The sequence below is a fragment of the Tupaia chinensis genome, unplaced genomic scaffold (genome assembly GCF_000334495.1).
Source record: "Tupaia chinensis unplaced genomic scaffold, TupChi_1.0 Scaffold000303_1, whole genome shotgun sequence".
Taxonomy (NCBI): Eukaryota; Metazoa; Chordata; class Mammalia; order Scandentia; family Tupaiidae; genus Tupaia; species Tupaia belangeri.
This window is the reverse complement of record NW_006159793.1, coordinates 419203-440791: the sequence shown is the minus strand read 5'-3', so window position 1 is coordinate 440791 and position 21589 is coordinate 419203. Positions and strand designations below refer to the sequence as shown.

The 21589-nt window shown below is 40.4% G+C and overlaps 1 protein-coding gene across 2 annotated transcripts in view; it reads left to right on the top strand.

Annotated features, from left to right (window-relative positions):
- SH3TC2 (SH3 domain and tetratricopeptide repeats 2) overlaps positions 1-21589 on the top strand; it is a 68826-nt gene that overhangs the window by 43356 nt on the left and 3881 nt on the right. For both annotated transcript variants that reach the window (XM_014588736.2, XM_006150858.2), the window contains exons 13-15: positions 15181-15331; positions 17759-17881; positions 20368-20518. In XM_014588736.2, the coding sequence (XP_014444222.1) occupies positions 15181-15331; positions 17759-17881; positions 20368-20518 (425 nt within the window). The remainder of the gene's footprint in view (positions 1-15180; positions 15332-17758; positions 17882-20367; positions 20519-21589) is intronic.

Here is a 21589-nt window from a genome sequence, read left to right as displayed (position 1 = left end):
AAAATTCAACCTTTAAGGTGTGCAATTTAGTTTTCTTTTATCTTTTTTTTTTTTTTTTAGAAGTTTTTGCTATAGGGCATGAGCACTTGCCAGAAAGACAGACAGAGAGACAGAAAGTGAGAAATCACCCCCCAGGGGGCATGGCCACACCACAATCCCTTCTCCTCCATTCTTTTTGGATCTTGGGCACGCATGCACACGCACTCGGCGTGAGTTTAAGTCACCAGGTCTGGGACTAAAACCGTGGTCAACTACATGGGAGTCCAGTGACATAGCCATTACGCCAACTGCTGGTCCTGCAAATTAGATTTTAGTGCATTCACAGCACTGTGTAACCATCACAGCTATCTAATTTTCAAACATTTTCATGGCCCCCTAAAGCAACCATGAGCAGTGACTCCCCATTACTCATTCCCACCCCAACCCAACCAGGAAACCACTAATCTACTTTCTGTTTATATGAATTTGCCTATTTTGGATGTTTGATATATATCATATAATATGTGGCTGTTGTGACTAGCATCTTTCACTCAGCATGAGTTTTTATTTTTTATTTATTTATTTATTGTTTGTTTGTTTGTTTTTAGAGGTTTTTGCTATTGGGTGTTTGTGTTCTCCAGAGAGACAGAGAGACAGAAAGCAAGAAATCACCCCCTAGGGGGATGGCCACGCGACAATCCCTTCTCTTCCAGTCTCCTCTCAGGATTTTGGGCATGCCCGGCTCACTCAGTATGACTTTTTAAGTTCATTCATGCTGTCACATATATTAGCAATTCATCACATCTTTTATCAAATTGTGTTCTTTTAATGAACATACAACATCTGTTTATTCATTCATAAGTAGATTGACATTGCTTGTGTGAACATTTGTGAACATATTTTTGTGTGAATATGTGTTTTCATTTTTCTTGGGTCTATATTTAAGGAGCAGAATTGCAGTCACATAGTAATTCTATGCTTAAAGTTTTGGAAACTGCCAGACTGTTTTACAGAGTGACTGCACTCTTTATATTTCTATCAGCTATATGTGAGGGCTCCTGTCTCTCCATATCAGCACAAACACTTGTCATTGTCTGTTTTTTTTTTTTTTAATCATCCCTTAGTGGATGCAACATGGTATTTTGCTGTAATTTTGATTTGCATTTATCTAAAGACTAAAGATGTTAAGAGCTGTTTCATGTACCTACTGGCCTTTTGTATATCTTCTTTGAAAATATAAGTCACTTGCACATTTTAAAATTGGATTGTATGTCTTTTGATGGTTGAGTTGTAAGTATATGACTTTCAAATATTTTTCCCCATTCCATAGATTATCTTTTTTACTTCTTGTTCACTTATAGATACATTGAAAAATGTTCTCTCCTCCTCTAATTTTTGAAAGAGTCTATGATGTTAATATTTCTTTTAACATTTAGTATATTTACTGATGAAGTCATCTGGGTATCTTTCTTTTTTTTTTTTTGTAAAAAGTTTTTTGATAAAGAATTCAATCCCTTTAGTTGTTATAGGTTTCTTTAGATTTTCTATTCCTTCTTGAGCTGTTTATGTCTTTGTACAGAATTTGTCTATTTCATCTTCTTATCTAATTTGTTTGTACTCAGATGTTCATAGTATTCTTTTATAATCCTTTCTATTTCTTTAAGGTAGGTAGTAATCTTCACTTTAATTCCTGAGTCTCTTCTCTCTCTTTTTCTTATTTTCCTTTTTCTTTTTCTTTCTTTCTTTTTGTTTTGTTTTGCTATAGGGTGCATGCCCTCACTGGAGAGAAACCAACAGAGAGACAGGGAATGAGAAATCACCCTCCTCCCCCAAGGGGGATGGCCACACCACAATCCCTTCTCTTCTATTATCCTCTAGGAATTTTGGGCATGCACACACATGCATCTGGCATGATTTTTAAGCCACTGGGTTTGGGACTCAAGCCACATAGTAGGGATTGTGGGATCCCTAACTTCCATGCCATCTGCTGGCCCATCGCATTTGACTTCTTTTTTTTTTTTTTTTTTTTTTTTTTTTTACCATCAGAGAGTAACAACACTTACTAAAGAGAGTTAGAGTGACATTCATCCTCATGATCATGCTGCAATTCCTTCTCCTTTATTTTCCCATTCTGTGAGGATTTGATGCATGGACACACACAGACCTGATGTGTTTTTCAAGCTGCCAGGGCCAGGATTTGAACTGTGGTTTGCTATGTGGGATATGTGCTTCCTTAATCACTAGGCTATGAGGCTAGCTTTCTCTTCCTTTTTCTTGATCAGACTATCATTTTTAAAAATCTTTTAAATGAACCAACTTTTGGATTTATTGATTTTTCTTGATTTTTTTTCCTATTCTCTGCATCATTTCTTTCTTTCTTTCTTTCTTTCTTTCTTTCTTTCTTTCTTTCTTTCTTTCTTTCTTTCTTTCTTTCTTTCTTTCTTTTTTTTTTTGAGAGGTTTTGCTATAGGGTGTGTGTGCTCGCCAGAAAGACAGAGAGACAGAGAGACAGAAAGCGAGAAATCACCCCTCAGGGGGGATGGTCACATGGCAATCCCTTCTCCATTCTCCTCTTGGGATCTTGGGCATGCACACACATGCACCCGGCGTGAGTTTAAGCCACCAGGTCCGGGACTCGAACCATGGTCAGCTACATGGGAGTTCAGCAACTTAGTCATTACAATAACTGCTGGTCCCATGCATCATTTCTTTCTGATATAATCTTTTTTAATTTTAAAAATTATCATGGGGCACGTGCACTCACCAGAGAAGGACAGAGAGAGGGAGAGAGAGAGAAAGAAAACACCCATAAAGGGCATGGTCTGATTTCTAATTTTATTCCATTATAATGAGAAAATATACTTCATATGATTTCCTTCCTTTTAAATTTTTTGAGAGGCCAGCTATGGTGATTCAGTGATAACATGATGTTCTGTGATGGTGAAGTCATATGAGAAGGTCCTAGATTCCTGTCCTGAGGTCTCCCCATCCATGTTGGGTGCACACATACATGCCTGCAATTCAGCCGACTGAGGTCGGGGTGCCTATCTTTCTCTGTCTCTCTCATAGAAGAAAGAAACTTGAAAAAATGAGTTTATTGGCATTTGTTTTGTGGGTGAATATATGTATGGTCTATTCCAGAAGATGTTCCATGTACATTTAAGAAGAACGTGTATTCTGTTGTTTGGTGCAGTGCTCTATAGACATCTGTTAGGTCTAATTATAGCACTGATTTCTAGGAGGAATTTAGTAAGTGAGTCTTGAGGTAATAAACAGATTTCTTTACCAAATTCCCCTCAAGGGATTTCCATTGTCACAAATCTCAAAGTGAAAGTCTTCTATTTCCTTATTGTTCTTAGGTTTAGTTATTCTGTTCATTATTGAAAGTGAATTATTAAAGTGTCCAGTTGTTGAATTTTCTGTTCTTCTCTTCATTTCTGTCAGCTTTTTCTACATGTATTTTGGGACTCTGTAATTACATTCATATATGTTTTTTGTTGGCTTCTTATTTGTTCCAAATGTTTTCACCATCTCAGGCAGTGACAATATTAAACAATTGCTGCTGATTTTTAAAAATTTATTTATTTATTTTTTGAGCAACACCTCAAAGAAAAGTGTTTGGTACTGAATGAACTGAGTCAGGTGAATAAAAATTACTCCTGTCAGTGGAAGGAACTATCAGACAGGTCAAATAATGACAATTTTCTCATTCTCCTTTTTTTTGTTGTATTTTCTTTGTTGTTGTTGGCTTCTTGTTTGTTTCAAATATTTTAATTTTTCTCAGGCAGTGACAATGTGAAACAATTGAGTGTCATTGTGAGCAGAGGGAACTTCCAGACAGGTCTAACTGGGACAGTCTTCTTGGGATGAAAATTGGGGAAATTCCAAACACATTATCTCCTCTAGTGGTTGCTGGGCTGCTGGTTTTTCCAGCTACCATAATTGTGATGCTCTTAGTTTTTAAGTCTACCAAAACTGTGGAAAGCAGGATGGCTTTAAGGACCCAAACTCACTATTAATATCAAAATTTTGTCTTTTTCCTTCAATCAATGCTCTTTGAAAATCTTTGGGTAATTTATGGGGTTCTTAAAAGTTTTATTTTGATGAAATAGTGTTTCTAAGATGCTTTCATCAAATAGTAGATTTTTGGAGGTCCTTATTCCATTGTTCTAAGAGTTGATCTTGATTAGAATGTTTTAAATCCTAATGTCCTATAGTTCTAAATGCTGAAATTCTTGCTTGTATAATTGGAAAGAAATAAGCATCACTTCTCCTCCTCATCATCAATATGAATGATGCTATGAGGAAGACTGGAACGTACTTTAGGTGTCAAAGGAAACCTCTGCAAACATAAAGTTATTGTTCCTTTGCAGAATGGACAAAGGAGAATCTGCTGTAATACCAGATTTATTTGGCATGTATAAATAACCCACTCCTACATACAGAATATTAAAAAGAAACCCAAACAAGGAAAACAAAGACCAGCACAGATAAACAGGTGTTTCTATACACTGGAGAGTAGTTACTGTAATTTAGCACAAAGCTTCCTGGTAGTTGAAGTAAAGGGAAAAACTGTGAGGTTCTCAACTGTCTGATGAAAGAACATAAACAAATGTATCTGTTTGAGCAAATTTTTTCCTGGCACTGATTTCTAGGAGGAATTTAGTAAGTACGTCTCGTCTCGATGTAATGGACAGATTTCTTCAACTAAATTCCCCCAAGGGATTTTCATTGTCACAAAGCTCAAAGCCATAGCAAGCAAAGGCAGGAAGTGCTCACGGAAGAAACAGCAGGCTTATGCAGGGGCAGTTTGGAGGAAGCACTTTCAGTAAAAGGTGGAGGGATCTGTAGGGGAAGAGCTCATGAAGGTGGTAGCATCCGTGGAGGCCCTTGCAAAATAAGGCTTTGGAAAGTGGGGAAGGGTATAGAATATTATTTCAGGTGGAGGAAGCAGTAGCAAAGGTAAGGGAGGCATATTTAAAAGATGTTTTGTAGATTTAAGAGACAGATTTTAATAATCAACGGGATATATTGATAGCTGAGGAGGACTCAAGTTCGTCCCCTTGGTGGCATATGCACAGGTTCGGTGGGAGAAGCAGGTTGCAATGGGCCTCTGAACCTGCACAGAGAGCACCCATAATGAAAATAATGGTTCCACATTCACAGTAAGCTTGCATTATTTATAAAGTAATGTGTAATTCAGAATACCATATGAGGTAGAAAGAGTTGTGGAAATTGAGAGATAACTCAATTAACTTGCATGAGGACACAGCAGGGATTGATACCCAAACAGCCAGACTGTAAGCAAACTTTTTTTTCAAGAGTTTTTTGTCATAGGTTTCATGCACTCACCAGAGAGAGAGAGACAGAGAGAGGGAGACAGAGACAGTGAGAAGGAAAGTGAGAAATCAGCCCCTAGTGGGGATGGCCACACCATAATCCTTACTCCTCCATTTTTCTCCTAGGATCTTGGGCAGGCACGCACATATACCTGGTGTAATTTTTAAGCTGCTAGGTCTGGGACTCGAACCATGATCAGCTATGTGGGAATCCAGTGACGTAATCGCTATGCCACCTGCTGGTCCTGTAAGCAAAACTTTTTTTTGGAGAGGTGTTTTTTTTTTTTTTTTTTTTTTTTTTTTTTTCGTTGTGCTATAGGGCACGTGTGCTTGCTAGACAGACAGAGAGAAACAGAGACAGTAAGCGAGAAATCACCTCCCGTGGGGGATGGTCACGCCACAATCCCTTCTCCTCCATTCTCCTCTTGGGATCTTGGGCACGCACGCACATGCACCCGGCGTGAGTTTTAAGCCATAGGGTCCAGGACGCGAACCGTGGTTGACTACATGAGAGTCCAGCGACATAGCCATTACGCTAACTGCTGGTCCCTTGGAGAGGTTTTTTGCTACAGGGCATGTGCGCTCACCAGAAAGACAGAGAGAGACAGAGAGACAGAAAGCAAGAAATCACCCCTCAGGAGGGATGGCCATGCCGCAATCCCTTCTCTTCCTTTCTCCTCTCGGGATCTTGGGCACGCACACACAAATGCCCAGCGTGAGTTTAAGCCACTAGGTCTGGGACTCAAACCGCAGTCAGCTTTATGGGAATCCAGCAACATAGCCATTACACTAATTGTAAGCAAACTTTTTAATGAAGAATCAGAAGTGAATGTATTAGGCTTTGTGGGCCATACAGGCCCCATTAAAACTACTCCACTCTGCCACTGTAGCTCAGAAACAACCATAGACAATTCATTAATGAACGAGTATAGATGTGATCCAATAAAACTTTATAAAAGTAACTAGAAGGCTGAATTTGGCTCATAGGTTGTAATTTGCTGCCGTGATGAAGAGTGAATTTTTTTAAAAAAATTATTTATTTAATTTTATTAATTATTATTAATATTATTTTAAAATTTTTGCTATGATACATATGTGTTAGAGAGAGAGAGGGAGAGAGATGGAGAGAGAAGTGAGAAAGCAAGTCTCCAGGGCCAGGCCTCAAATCATGGTCAGTCATGTGGGAGTCCAGCACCTTAATCACCATGCCACTTGCTGGCCTCTAGAATGTATGTTCTTAAGCACTCTATTCTGGGGGGAGCTGGCCAATGTTTTTCACCTTAAATAAATAATAGATGTGAATGGCTATGTGGTGCAACCTTGTGGACTTGTCTGAACCAGCATTATTTTTCATCGAGTCTGACCCCTGCCTGCTACAGAGTCCTGACTGATCACACCACTTGATTTTACTAGTGTTAGCTCAGAATCCTGGCTTCTCAATTTAAGGTGGTTTTTACTATCCCATGCTGCTTTTCCACTGAATTTATTCCTCCTTTTTAAAAGTTTTTTTTTTAATATTTATTTAAGAAAGAGGACAGAGAGAGAGAGAGAGAGAGAGAGAGAGAGAGAGAAAGAGGGAGAGAAAGAGAGAAAGCAAGCCACCAAACCACGGACATCCAGATGGGAGTTCAGCACCTCAAACATCACATCACCTGCTTGCCCAAAAATATTTGTTTCTTTACAAGTTCTCTGTCCAGCAGGTGGTGTAGTAAAATCATTGGGCTCCCACATGGCTGACTGGTGTTTGAATCCCAGACCTGATGTCTCTCTCATTTTCCCTTTCTCTCTCTCTGTCTCTCCCTGGTGAGTTAATAATAACAGTGAGACTATCAGAAGGCATAATAATTATGTTGCTGAACTCCCACATGGCTGACTGCTATTTGAGTCTCAGATTCAGTGTCTTGAAATTCATGCTGGGCACCTGTTGTGTGTGTGTCAACATCCCAAGAGGTGAATGGAGGAGAAGCGAGTGCGGCATGGCCATTCCCCCTGGGGGGGTGATTTCTCACTTTTTGACTCTCTCTCTCTCTGTCTCTCTGGCAAGTGCACACACCTTATAGCAAAAATCTCTCTCTAAAGAAAGAAAAAAGAAGTTCTCAAACATAAAGTAAGACTTCACAGAATTAGATCATTCTACCCAACTCCCTCCATTAGATCACTAGGTTACGAAGAGGGAAGCAGAATGAAATCTGGTACACAGAATTCCTTCTTTCCTACAGTGACTCCACCACTGTCAGAGGCATCCAAATTCTCGAGTTACTTGGTAACTTTTTCGCCCTTCATCTAACCCATCACTCAATCTTATCAACTCTCTTTACAAAATATCTCAAGAGGAGAATGGAGGAGAAGGGAAGAGGAAGAGAAAGTGAGAAAGCAAGCCACCACGTCTGGAACTTGAAGCATGGTTGGCCATGTGGGAGTCCAGTACCTTGACTACTACACCACCTGCTGATCCCTCAAAGTGTTTTTTTGTTTGTTTTGTTTTCTGTTGTTTTAAGGGTTTTGGTGGAAGCTGGTGGGGAAGGGCAAGAAGATGGTGAAAAGTTTGGCCCAGCCTTCAGGATCTTCTTATTATCTTCTTCAGGGTCATTGGATACTACAGAATCTCGTTTGATAAAGTATTTCAGTTTCTCAATGGGAGAGGTTTTGGAAGTCTTGTTTTCTGTCTTCAGGTGACACAACACAGACTGGCACCTTGCTCTAGAGCTGCACAGGGGTGGGAGAGGATGGGAGGAACATGCATGAAAACTTTGTAGCTCTATTGAACTAATTCAACAATTATTTGCTGAGCATTTACTATGGCTTAGGCACTGTGCTCTCAAATAAAATTTATTGTAGATCATTGGTTTAGACTGAGCTTCTACAGTAGGTTCAATGGATCTAATGAAAATGGAGTCACTCGTGCTGAAGTTCTACTCCACTAAGCTGTAACTAAACTGTTTATCTGACCTTCTGAGAAATCAGAGGACAGACAATAGGCAAATCCCTAAACAAGCTGTTTTAGCTAACACAATAAGAAAGTCCCTTTTGCTTTAACCTTTACAAGGAAAGAAACTTTGAAATGACCAAACTATTTTTTGTTTTCAGTTTCTACTTTTCTAATCCTTTTCTGTCTGTAAGGCCAACCTCCTCTGCTCAGTTCACTGGAACATGCTATGTTGTCACCTGATTTTAGAATCACAACTAAAAGCCAACTGAGGTCTTTAAACCAAATTTGTTGTAATTTTTTTTTCTGACAGTGCTAAAAACTGGACAAAAGAGTATAGTTTTTGAGCTCACAGTGCCTACAGAATAGTGCAGGAAATAGACTTTATGTAAATAGTCACCAAAGGTATCATATACATTGTGGGAAGTGCCACAAAGGATGTGTATAATATTCTTTTCAGATCAAGGAATGTCTTGCATGTAATAGGTCCTTAGGAAATAATGATTCATTCTTTGCACGTGAACACTGTAGTTACTTAGAAGCCATTACTTCTGTCATTTATTCTTATGCTTCTTATTCCTGTAGAGATGAAAATAAGCTTCAGTGTTTGTTTTTTCTATATAATTAATATGACCAATCTCTAACACTCTGTCATCCTAAACAAGGAAAGAGTTGCTTTCACTAGTTTGTCCGTATTTGATTGAAGGCTATGACATATACTGCTGCCCCACTTTTCCAGATGAGGAAACTTGGTTCAAGACTTAAAAGAGCTTATTTTCTTTAAAAAAACCTTCAGAGTGTTTAAAGTGATAAAAGAAAGCAAATTCTTCCCACATTCTAATACCTGAGGGTGTGAGTGTGGCAGTTCTGGGGTCAGACTCAGGGTTAGATTTTGGTTTAAATAAGGTTGATTACATGGTTCAAGCTATACTTTGTGAGACGTATCTTTCCCTTTTTTAAAATGGATATACTATTAGTACTGATCTCATGGGGGCTGTTGTGATGATTTAATGAGATTATGCATGCAAAGCACCTAGCACACCTAAGTGCTCAATAAATGTCAATAACAATACGGCCATTAAAAAATAGATTTATTTAATTTGGCACAGGGCATGTGCACTCTCTGGAAAGAAAGAGAGTCCGAAAGCACTCTCAATGGGAAATAGTCACACTGTAATCCCTTCTCCATCTCTCTCTCTCCTTTTGGGGTTTTGGGTATGCATGTCTAAATGCTTTGAGTGTTTCTCAAGTCACCAGGTCTGGGACTCAAATATCATGCAGTCTACCATAGATCCAGCTGCAATAACTACAATGCTACAGACTGGTCTGCTATTATTATTATAAGACGAAGGAGCAGAAAGCTTAAAATAAAGCTTTGGAAAGCAACAGGGAAAATTAAAAACAAAAAAACCCCAACCCACTAGGGGGACCAGTAGATGGTGTAATGGTTATAACACTGGACTCCCATGTTGTTGACTGTGGTTTGAGTCCCAGATTCAGCGGCTTAGAAGTTATGCCAGGCGCATGTATGTGCATGCCCAAAATCCCAAGAGGAGAATAGAGGAGAGGGGATTGTGGTGCAGCCATCTGCCTTGGAGGGTGATTTCTTGCTTCCTGTCTCTCTGTCTCTGTCTATCCAGTGAGTTCACATGCCCTCTAGCAAAAAATCTCTCTCTCTCTCAAAAAAAAATGCTTCTATGGAGATTAAATGGTCAGATGTATGCTGCAAATGCATATCCCAATTCCTGGCACAGGTCAGCCCTCAGTGAGCGACAGCTCTTATTATCAGAACAGGACAGGACCAGTTAGTGGAGGCTGGGCTTTGGCCAGAGGTCTGGGAGCTCATATAGGCAGGGCAGGAGCTGGTAGAAAGAAATCTGGGAATGCAGGTGTTGGGATCATTTGGTCACAGGTTCATGACTGATGTTCAGGCAGGAAGGAAGAAACAAGGACTTAGCCCCAGAGACTAAACTTAAGGACAGGAAAAATGAGAAAAAGAATCAGTATTGAAAGGAAGGGGCAGGTCATGGCAGCATGGGGAAACAGATGACTCAGGAGTGCAGAAGGCTGGATCCATGCTCACCCATGAGCCATATTCTTTCATTCTTTTGGCTTGAAAGCTGAACCCGGCTTGGAACCTGCAATGGTGACTGATACTGGAACAGGCAAAGATGCTTATTCAGGGGGTCTCAAATCATGTCTGTGTCACCCACCACGAAGACACAGAACTTGGTGAATAAAGGAAGGGATTTATTCAGTGAGACCAACCAGGGAGACAGCAGACCAGAGTCCGTAACCATCTCTGCTGTATCAGACAAGAAATAAAGCTTATATAGGGGAAGAAATGATTGGTAAGTTATTGAGGAGGCTTCATCTTCACCAGGATTACAATGGCAATGGTGACTGATACTGGAACAGGCAAAGATGCTTATTCAGGGGGTCTCAAATCATGTCTGTGTCACCCACCACGAAGACACAGAACTTGGTGAATAAAGGAAGGGATTTATTCAGTGAGACCAACCAGGGAGACAGCAGACCAGAGTCCGTAACCATCTCTGCTGTATCAGACAAGAAATAAAGCTTATATAGGGGAAGAAATGATTGGTAAGTTATTGAGGAGGCTTCATCTTTAGCAGGATCACAAGGATCACAAGAAGATGTGCTAGCGACAGTATACAGTGGGGGCCAGTTTCTCTTTTGGGCATGCAGGGTAGAGCAGAATGACTGATTTCCTTCTCTGCATGGGGCTTAAAGATAAGCAACTGATTAAAAAGGCAGCAGAAGAAAATGGAGTCAGCCAGGACAACTCTTAGATGCTGGAACAGAGCCCAGCTGTGACTTCGTAATGCTTGAGTTAATAAAATCTTCTCAGCTAGTCCTATGGGAAGAGGCTGGTGGCATCTTTCCCTTCCCTGTCTCCATAACCAGATATTTGCAGAGGCTCAGCAAGGTTATTGTAAACTTTCATTAGTTGAGCATTAGGCTCCATCTATTGGGAGGGAGGATTCTGTAAGACTCTTTGTGAAGTAAAAGATTTTCCTAAGGTTTAATCTATTGAGATAGACTCTAAGTTTAATATAGTCACTTTGGTTTTCCTATAGCTGGGTTAAAACTGGAGGAATTGAGATACTGGGTCACTCCAAGCCTAGCCAGTAGCACAGTAGACAGTGTCACAGCAGTGTCTCAATTTTAGACCCCCAAAGGTAATTCTGATTGGAGATCATGGATCAGGTGTACATCTTGCAGAGAGGCAGTTGTCTTTGAAAATCCTCCATTCACAAGGAATCTCATGGTGGTATATGAATAGCTGGGCCTTCATAAGTCCTGCCTACCCTCAGTGGGCTGTTTCTTAGAAAGAAATACTGACTGAGCTCTCTTCTATAGTTAGAAGGAACTCAGAAAGAAAAAATCTAAGAAGCAAATGCCTGCTCTATGAGTTGGCCTCTCCATAATAACCCAAGACTTCCTCCCTGAGGGTCTATAGTACAAGGACATCCCAGGACAGCAAATGGAAATAAACAAAAATATAGCAGGAAATAGCATCAAGATGAGATTTATGAGTCCTGTCTTCATTGAGTTTTCTAGAGAAAGTGGGGAGAACAGTGGAGGCCTTTTTTTGAGGTTTGGAGTATAGAGTGGGATAGTGAAGTACAGGGTTTCCTATAGTGAAAAAGGCCAGAAATTATCATAGTCAGCAGGGGAGGCTGGCGATCACCCTGGCATTGCATGGAGCTCACAGCTCACATTCTCGGGAGTAAGTCTGACTTTGTGGTACTTGGGAGGGCCATCCTGGATGTCAATTTCCATGTGAAAGGCAAGGTGTTAGGGAAAGCTTGAGTTCTTCTTTCTCACTTCTTATAAGGGCCAAATGCCTGATGATAATCTCTCTAGAATACCAACAGTTACTTCAGTGCTGAAAAGGATTAGGACCCTGTTAGTCAAAGGTAATTCTTTTTCCATCACTATGCAAAATTTTCCAGGGTGAGAGAGTGACCAGGCTTGATGATGGCTTCTACCCGAGTGTTTGTAGAAGTGATTGATGATATTAGTGTTTCTAGGAAAATTGCATGGTTTATTGAAGTGGTTCTCAAACATCGGTGTGCTTAAGCATAACCTGGGTGTGTCTTAAGAATGTAGATTCCTGAATTACAACTACAATGATTCTGATTTGGCCAGTTCAAGGTAGCTCAGCATCTGTATTTTTATTTAAGCTTCTCAGGCAATGCTAATGCAGAAGCATGAATCAGTTTTTGAGAAATATGGGTGTTGTGGGATGAGTCCAAGGAAGGGATTAAAAGAAGAGAATTCTGATCTTAGATCTTCCTGTAAAGTACTGTACAACCTTGTACAAGTCATTTCCCATCTCTGGACCTGTGTCCTCTATAAAATAAGGGTGTTACTCTAGATCAGCAATTCTTAACCCACACTGCAGGGTAGCCAGTTGGAAAACTTTGACAAAATGCTAGTGCCTGAGTCATCTTCCCAGAGCATCCAGAATCCAGGTTAGCATGACATTTCAACACACTGGGGAACAGCTGGGCTGTGTAATCTCTTTCCCAGTGACTCTAATTGCTGTGGGGACTGAGAATTATTATCTAGGTGATGCTCACTGTTCCTTCTATTTTCTGATTCTGAACCTGTGTGACACTATTACCTATACCTCATGTCTTCATTAACGCCTGTCAATGGGAAGCATTTTCTTTTTAAAATTTATTTTATACATTTGACCACTATACATCACTTAGCTTATAAGCTGAATTTACCCAACACGAATGCATTTCACACCAGTCCAGTTGAGGATACAAAACACATTATCGTCAACAGATAATAAACCATTTCTGTGTCCCATAAATGTCTTGCCTCTCTGTTTTCTTCTTTAATTTCTTTCCTTATACTCTCCTCCTTCTCCCACCCTCTTCCCACATTGTCTCCAGTATCTATAACCATTTTCAATGCTTCTATGTCTTCTGTTCTTTCAGTTTCCACCACAGAGTATGGACAGTCAATATAAAAGTGGAGACATACAATGTCTCTCTTCCATAGCCTGGCTTACTTCGCTCAGCAGTAAATCTTCCATATTTGTCCACTTTTTTTTTTTTTGGAGAGAATTTTGCTATAGGGTGCATGCACTCATAGGAGAGACAGAGAGATAGAAAGCGAGAAATCACCCCTAAGGGGAAATGGCCACACTGCAATCCCTTCTCCTCCATTTTCCTCTTGGGATTTTAGTCACATGCACATGTGGCCAGCATGTGTTTTAAGCCACCAGGTCTAGTACTTGAACATGGTCGACTACATGGGAGTCCAGCGATGTGATCATTATGCCATCTGCTGGTACCCCATATTTGTCCACTGTCTATCAAATGCCAGGGTCTTTTTTAAAAATTATTTTTAGAGATTTTTGTTATAGGGTGTGTGTGCTTGCCAGAGAGACAGAGAGAGACAGAGAGACAGAAAGCAAGAAATCACCACCAGGGGATGGCCATGACAAAAATCTCTTTTCCTCCAGTCTCCTCTTGGGATTTCGGGCATACACGCACATGTGCATGGCATGAGTTTTAGGTCTCCAGGTCTGGGACTTGAACTGTGTTCAACTATGTGGGAGTCCAGTGATATAACTATTATGCCATATTGTTTTTATTTTATGGCTGAGGAATATTCCATAGAGTACATGTGCCACACTTTTCCAGTTCATTCTTTTGTTCTTGGGCATTTGGGATGGTTCCATGTCTTAGCAATTGTGAATAATGCTGCAATAAACATGGATGTGCAAGCACTTTTCCAACTGAGCATTCTCTTATCCTTTGGGTAGATATCCAGGAGTGGAACTGCTGAATCATATGGTAGTTCTATTTGTAGGTCTTTGAGGAACCTCCATATTGTTCTCCACAGTGCTAGACCAATTTACATTCCCATCAATAATGTAAGAAAGTTCCCCTTTCACCACATCCCCATCAGCACTTACTATTTTTTGTTCTTTTAATCTTCGTCATTCTGACTGGGGTTAGGTGATATCTCATGTGGTTTTGATCTGCATCTCCCTTATGATGAGGGATATTGAGTGGTTTTTTTTTATATGCTTTTTGGCTGTTCGTATGTCTTCCTTAGAGAGTTGTTTATTCAGTGCATTTTCCCATCTTTTAATTGGGTTAATCATTTTTTTTCCCCAGATAATCTGCTTGAGTTCTCTGTGTATTCTGGTTATCAGTCCCTTATCTGGAGTATAGTTTACAAAAATATTCCCAAAAATAGACAAGTAGGATTACCTCAGATTAAGAAATTTCTGCAAAAGACACAGTAACTAGTGTGAATTGACAATGCTCGGAATGGGAGATTATTTCTGGAAGCATTTTATACATCATACAATTTTCCAAACAAAGAGTCATCCATTAAGCATCAACCTTTAGAAAGTTTTGGCCTACTTTGATTTCTCTTGTTAAAAAAAAAATAAAAATCTTTTGATGATTTAAAGTTACCATTATCATCATTCATTGTGCATTAGTTCCAAGATATACATATGGAATCTACTGTGTGTTAGGTGCTCACAAAATAAAATTATAGTGCAATTTAAAGATTTGTGGACTATGGATTAGTAATAATAATAATGATGATGATAAGTACATTTAAACTTTCATCATGCACATGCTACATGATAGACATGTTGGTTTTATAATCTCATTTAATCCTCACAACAATCTTCTTAGGCAGGTATGATTATATTCCCGTTTTATAGATGGAGAAACCAAGGCTCAGAGAGGCTCTAAACTTTCTCAAGCTCGCACAGCTGGTTGGGAAGAGCTGGGATTCAAATCACGCCTCTCTATGTGATCTGGGACAGGGTTGTTTCATCCCAGTGCCTCAGTTTCCTTTTGTGTTGAGTAAATTCTGAGGCCATTTTGAGTTTTCACACATCAAAGGTCCTTATTCACCCTTTAGGTCCCTCAGGAGGTCCCTGTCTTGTATCAAGGAGAGCCTGCGAATCTTCATTGACCTGGGGGAGAGAGACAAGGCAGCTGAGGCCTGGCTGGGGGCTGGGCGACTCCACTACCTCCTGCAAGAAGATGAGCTGGTGGAGTTGTACCTGCAGGTAAGCCTCAGGGATCAGCTGATTTGGGCCATTGAGGGGACACCAATACCCTCCAAATCTACCAGTTGAGACCATAAATGGAAGATGTCCGCACTAAGCCATTAGAGAGAGGGTCAGTACTGGGCTGCTCCTTGGAAACATTATGGAAACTAAGACAGTCCACAAGCTGACTACAGGCAGCAAATGGCCAGTCCCTGAGTCCCATGTGTTTGAGCCCTTAGGAGGTGCAAAGGCAGATTTCCTTAAGGGTCATGTTAGTATTCCTACCATTTCAAAGCTCAACACACACTTTAGATTTTGCTGCAATTTGAGACTAAGTTGGTGTGTGGGGGATATTAACCTTATTGTTCTCTTATGGTTTTGTTCATTTGTTTGTTTGGATGCTCCCCCACCCCCCCCCAGGATTTTGCTATAGGGCATGTGCACTTACTTGCCATATAAAGACAGAGATAGAGAAGAGAAAAAGGGAAAGTGGGAAATCATCCCTCACCCAAGGGGGACGCCTACACATCAATTGGTTCTCTTCCATTCTTCTCTCTGGATTTTGGGCAAACATGCACACATGCCTGGTATGTATGATTTTCTTTTCTTTCTTTCTTTCTTTCTTTCTTTCTTTCTTTCTTTCTTTCTTTCTTTCTTTCTTTCTTTTTAAGAGGTTTTTGCTATAGGGCATGTGCGCTTGCCAGCCAGCCAGAGAGAGAGAAAGCGAGAAATCACCCCCCAGGGGGGATGGCCACGCTGCAATACCCTCTCCTCCATTCTCCTCTCGGGCTCTTGAGCATGCACGCACACGCACCTGGTGTGAGTTTTAAGCCACCAGGTCCGGGACGCGAACCACGGTCAACTACATGGGAGTCCAGCGACATAGCCATTACACTAACTGCTGGTCCCACCTGGTGTGATTTTTGATCTCTATAGGAGCTCTCTGGGACTCAATTTCTTATGGGTAAACCCTATTTCTTGGTGTAAGGATTAGGAAGGATATATATATATATATATCTGGCATAGTAGTCAGTATTTACTAAGTGCTCAAGACTTAATAAATCCTTAATAAATTATATTATTATTATTATGTAAGTTTTATGCCATCAAAAATATACCCATTATCTTTTCTTCCTTTCCATTCTCTATTTTCTCCTTTATTATCCCCCTTTATGCTATTACACAACTTGTTCAAACCCACTTCCACTGAGACTTAATGACTGTAGAACATTGATTGCATGCTTCCTACAGACAGAAGACTGCTGAATACTTCACCTGCATGATGTAGCTTAATCTTCTTTACTAATGCAGTAGAAGTTTCTATTGCAATTTTCATTTTACATGTACAACTGAAAGAGGCTAAATAATTTGCCCAAGGTAAAATAGTTGGTAAATGGTGGGGCTGAGACTTGCGTAGTGTCAATCTGACTTAGAGGTGTCACTCTCAGCCTCTATACCATTCTGCCTTTGGATTTTATAGCTGGAAGGGTTTTGGAGAGAGCAGATAATTTGATCTGTTCCTTTGATGCTCCAGGGGAAATGCTTGAGTAGTACATTGGTGGCAAAGCCTTCTGACTCTAGGCTTCCCTATCACTGCCTCTCTATCACTGATAGAGCTGCAATATTTCTCCCAGTTATTAGATATTCAGTGGTGACCACTGGTGCCAGATCCAACCCACCTCCAGGCTGCTACCTAACCCAATGTTCTGCAGAGTCATTCCCCTGGAAGTGAATCACTCTCTACCTAAGGATATTTGAGTTTCTGTAACTCTGCTGCAGATGCGCAGTGTATTCTTCACCCTTCAATTTCCTCATCACATTTGGCTTAAATGCAATATGAAATTGCTTGTAAGAGATAAAGAGTTTGTGGGTGCTAGAAGAAGAGTACTGGTCTGGAAGATACCTTTGTTTGCTATTCATTACTGGTGTGAACTTGGAGAGTTCCCACTTTCTTTCTGAACCTCACTGTCTCCATCTGGGAAGTGAAGATGTTGGATTAGATCACTGTTTTCCAATTTCAGTCATCACACATTAAGTTCATGGTTTTGATATATCCTTGTATCTTCCATATTATTATTATTTTCTTTTGATTCAACTTCAAATCAACTTAGCTTCTTATACTTAACTTATCCTAAATAATGTGGTATGAAATCACAGGTTTGAGGCATTATTGATCTTTTATTCCTAAAATATTTAAAAATAAATACTCAACCATTAAAACATAAACCATTTGTTTGTATATTGCTGACAATATTATAAGAGAGAATGCCAGACTAGAGAATCTCTGAGTCTTCTTACCAGTCCTGTAAGTACTCAGATAATTCAGGATTTGGGAGACTTCAGCAAAGGATTGGACTAGGTGATTCAGATCCTACTTCTGCCAGTCATCTGAAGGGTATAGAATCCCATCCCTCTGCCTTTGACTGCTGTCTCTGTCCAATGCAGGCAGCCATCCAGACAGCCCTGAAGTCAGAGGAGCCCTCCTTAGCTCTCAAGCTTTATGAAGAAGCAGGTGATGTGTTCTTCCATGGGACCCGCCATAGGCATCGTGCAGTGGAGTATTACCGGGTAAGTTGTGGGCTCTGCAGCATGCTAAGCAAGGCTCTAGCACCAGTGTGGGCAGGTTTACACCAGATTTTGTCCTGAGGTCCCTCTTCCTTCCTCTTGCTGTGTTTTTTTCCTATTTTCTTTGAGCAATGCCCACATACTCACCCTCTCTTCAATCAAGCAGGCACTCAGGGAAAGATGTGATAAACTCCATCATTCTCAGGCTCAATATTTTATCTTCATGGGATAAGATACCTTAATAATTAAATCTCTTGGGCACATGGTACTTTACAGTTCGTAGGATACTTCCATGTTTTCCACTATTTACCAAGTACCATTGGCAGCATGGTGGGAGATGACTTAGAAGGGTACATGGAGGCCACTGTGGTACAGTGGTAATGTGCTGTTCAGGAGAGGCTGATTCCCACATAATGATTGTGTAACTAGCCAAACTAAGTCTGGCTGCTGCTTCTTCTCATGGTCAATAAAATGAGAGGCAGAAGCTGGACAAGAAGAGAGTTTATTCTGTAACCAGTTATAGGGAGATAGTTAGTAAATACCATCAAACTGTCTCCAAAAATTCAACATGCTCTTGGTATTTATAGGTGCAAGATATAAGCACATGTAAATCATTCCTCACTACAATCAGTACGTCAGTTTTTGTCCTTGCATAACTACTTGATTCCTTCAAATACCCATTCTTGGTTTCTCATTTGACCATTCCTCAAATATTATCCTTGTAACTCACATTTGGTCAGATTGTTCTCATTAGAGGCCTTTCTTAATTTCAAAATGGCTGTAGTCCTGCTTATCCTTAAACTGGCCTGCTACAACTGTAGTTTGGATCCTGACCCAGTCTACCTGAAATATGCCTGGCATGTGCAAGACTTCCCAGGATCCCACAGGCTGGAGGACTGGAAGAGGGGGATCACTGTGAACAGACCTTGTACAGGGTGCTCATCTTTCTCTCTCAACTCAGAAAGATGAAGTAATATGCTTAAAATTCTACCAAAAAAAGACTAGTTATTGATCACTTTTGGACACTATCATAGATTAGTGCTGTGGATGTTAAGGGAACAGTTTCTCCAATTTTATGAGACCTGATGACCTCTGGTTCTTCTATCTCTAAGATCTGGGCAAAACACCAAGAGCAAGGACCAGGAGAATGAGCTGAGAAAAGCCATGCATGGAAATACAGCTGGCCCCCTTCAGTTTAGTCTACTGCCACCCCCTATCCCCCAGGCCCTTCCAGGAGAATGTAAGCCTCCCAGAGTATGGTATTGCCAACTTAAAAACAAAGTCGAGGCGAAGTTAAAGTGAAAGGTTTTAATTGGGCCAGGGTTAGGATGATGGACTGGTGATTTGAGAAGTCCTTCCCTCCTCTAAAGGTTGGTCGAACAATGTGGGAAGTCAGAAAAAGACATACGGTACTGATGTCATGTTGTTTATTGCTGAGTTCAAGGTGAGCTCGCAAAGTTCCCACTAGGCTTGCAAAGCCCATAGGAGTACTTGCAAGCTCTTCCTCCCTCTTGGAGCTTGTGTCATATGTGGGGAACACTCACAGAGTGCATCCTCCTTTTTGGAGTTCGCAGTGCAAAGTTGAACTGAGCCAAGCCAGAGCAAGGCCAGGAGGGCTCACCAGCCTGAACCAAGACCCACCTGAGCAGGGCTAGCTAGCAGGGCAGAGCTAGATGACCAGGTACTCTTTTCTCTTAAAGCAGCTGCAGACAATAGTGGCTCATTTCTAAAACCAGATTGTCACACATGCACATGCATTTTATATTCAATGGCATAAAACAGTAAAGTCATAATTACATAACAAATGCACAAGTACAATATAACTAATAATGTTAGTTATTTATCCTGTGGCCTTCAAACATGGTAAGATAGAAAGTGAAGGAGCCGGACTAAACCATGCTGACTCTATTTGCAATATACCTGGGCACCACAAAATCCAAGTTGCCCCGAATAATGTGTGCCACAGTCTTACAGATTTAAGGATGATTTTTGAAGGTGAAAGTCACAAAGAGTTACTTGGGAAGGGAAAGTAGCAAAGAGTCTTTACAGCAGTAATGGCTAAATTCTATGATAAGGGGAGTGGGATGACCTCATGGTGGAGACAGTGAGTCTAGCACTTTGTTATAAATGTAATAAGGATGTTCATAAGGCAAAAAAAAAAAAAAAAAGCCACTGAGTCTAGGTAATATCATAGGCTATTTCAGGTATATGTTCCTAAGAAGGTCTAAAGATGTACATATTTTATTTCCTTATAGCACTGACTCAGGTAAACTGTGGTCTCCCCATTTCAGGAAAAACTGGTCTATTTCAAAATCTATTAGCTTCATTAAAGGTTCAGTTTGATAATGTGGCATTTTGGCATGAGTGACTCCATTTCAATCTAGCCTGTGGTGCTTAGAACAGGAGGTTAGTCCAAAACAGTGGACTCCTTTAATTTTTATTTAACACTATGTCCCACAGACTAAGGTTCCTTGTGACTCTGTTCTCAGGCTGGGGCTGTTCCTTTAGCAAGGAGGATGAAAGCACTGAGAACCGAGCTCCGGGTCTTCAATAAACTGACAGAGTTGCAGATCAGTCTGGAAGGCTATGAGAAGGCTTTGGAATTTGCCACTCTGGCTGCCAGACTCAGCACAGTCATAGGTAGGTGGTCCTAATTGTTGGACATACTGAATGGGAGGGGGGAGCACTACTCAAAGATAGACAATGAAGCAATAATGGCATAAACTCTGGAGTCATCTTGTGTGGGTTCAAATCCCATATCCAACTGTCACAAAGACTTTAATTAAGAAAGTTACTTAACTTCTATAAGCCTCAAGTTTGTCATTACCAAATCAGGATTAAAAATAGCACTTATGTTATGCAGTGGTAGACCAGTGATTGTACATGTGAAGACTACAGCACAGCCCTAGGTAAGTAATAAGACCTGGGTAAATGTGACTGTGGCATACTAGTTGGTGGCATACTAGTTATTTTATTATAGTTGGTATGATTCCCTGACTATAAGGTAAATCATATTTTATACTATGCATGAGCAATGTTCCATTACAAAAAGACTGTACCTAAATTTTTAATTGGTTGATTGCTAGTCAAAAGCACATTTTCCCATGAAATGGAATATAAATGAAGGTCAAGTTCCTATTAACCCAATTTCCAACATAGTTGAAATTTCTTGCATTTACAGCATAAACTTGTAGAGAACAATGCATCATTAAAACAAAGTGAAAAAAAAAAAAGGCAGAATAAAAAAGATCAAGCAGGGACCAGCAGTTAGCATAATGGCTATGTCAATGGACTCCCATGTAGTTGACTATGATTCGAGTCCTGGACCCAGTGGCTTAAACTCATGCCGGGTGTGTGTGCGTGAGTGCCCAAGATCCTGAGAGGAGAAAGGAGGAGAAGGGGTTGCAGCGTGGCCATCCCCCTTGGAGGGTGATTTCTTGCTTTTTGTCTCTCTTTCTCTCTCTTTCTGGCAAGCACATGCACCCTATAGTGAAAACCTCTCAAAAAAAAAAAAAAAGATAAAGCAAAACTCATCTTGAACATTGGGCTTAAGGAAGAGCAGGCTTGTTTAGAGTTGCCTAGATTAGATATAGGGGTAAACGAAACCTTTTGTGATGATTCTAGAAGGAACTTCTGGGCATTTTCAAGGGCATCCAGTGTAAATAACACTGTACTTCATTGTGTCTAATTGCATTTGAGAGTTCTCTCTCT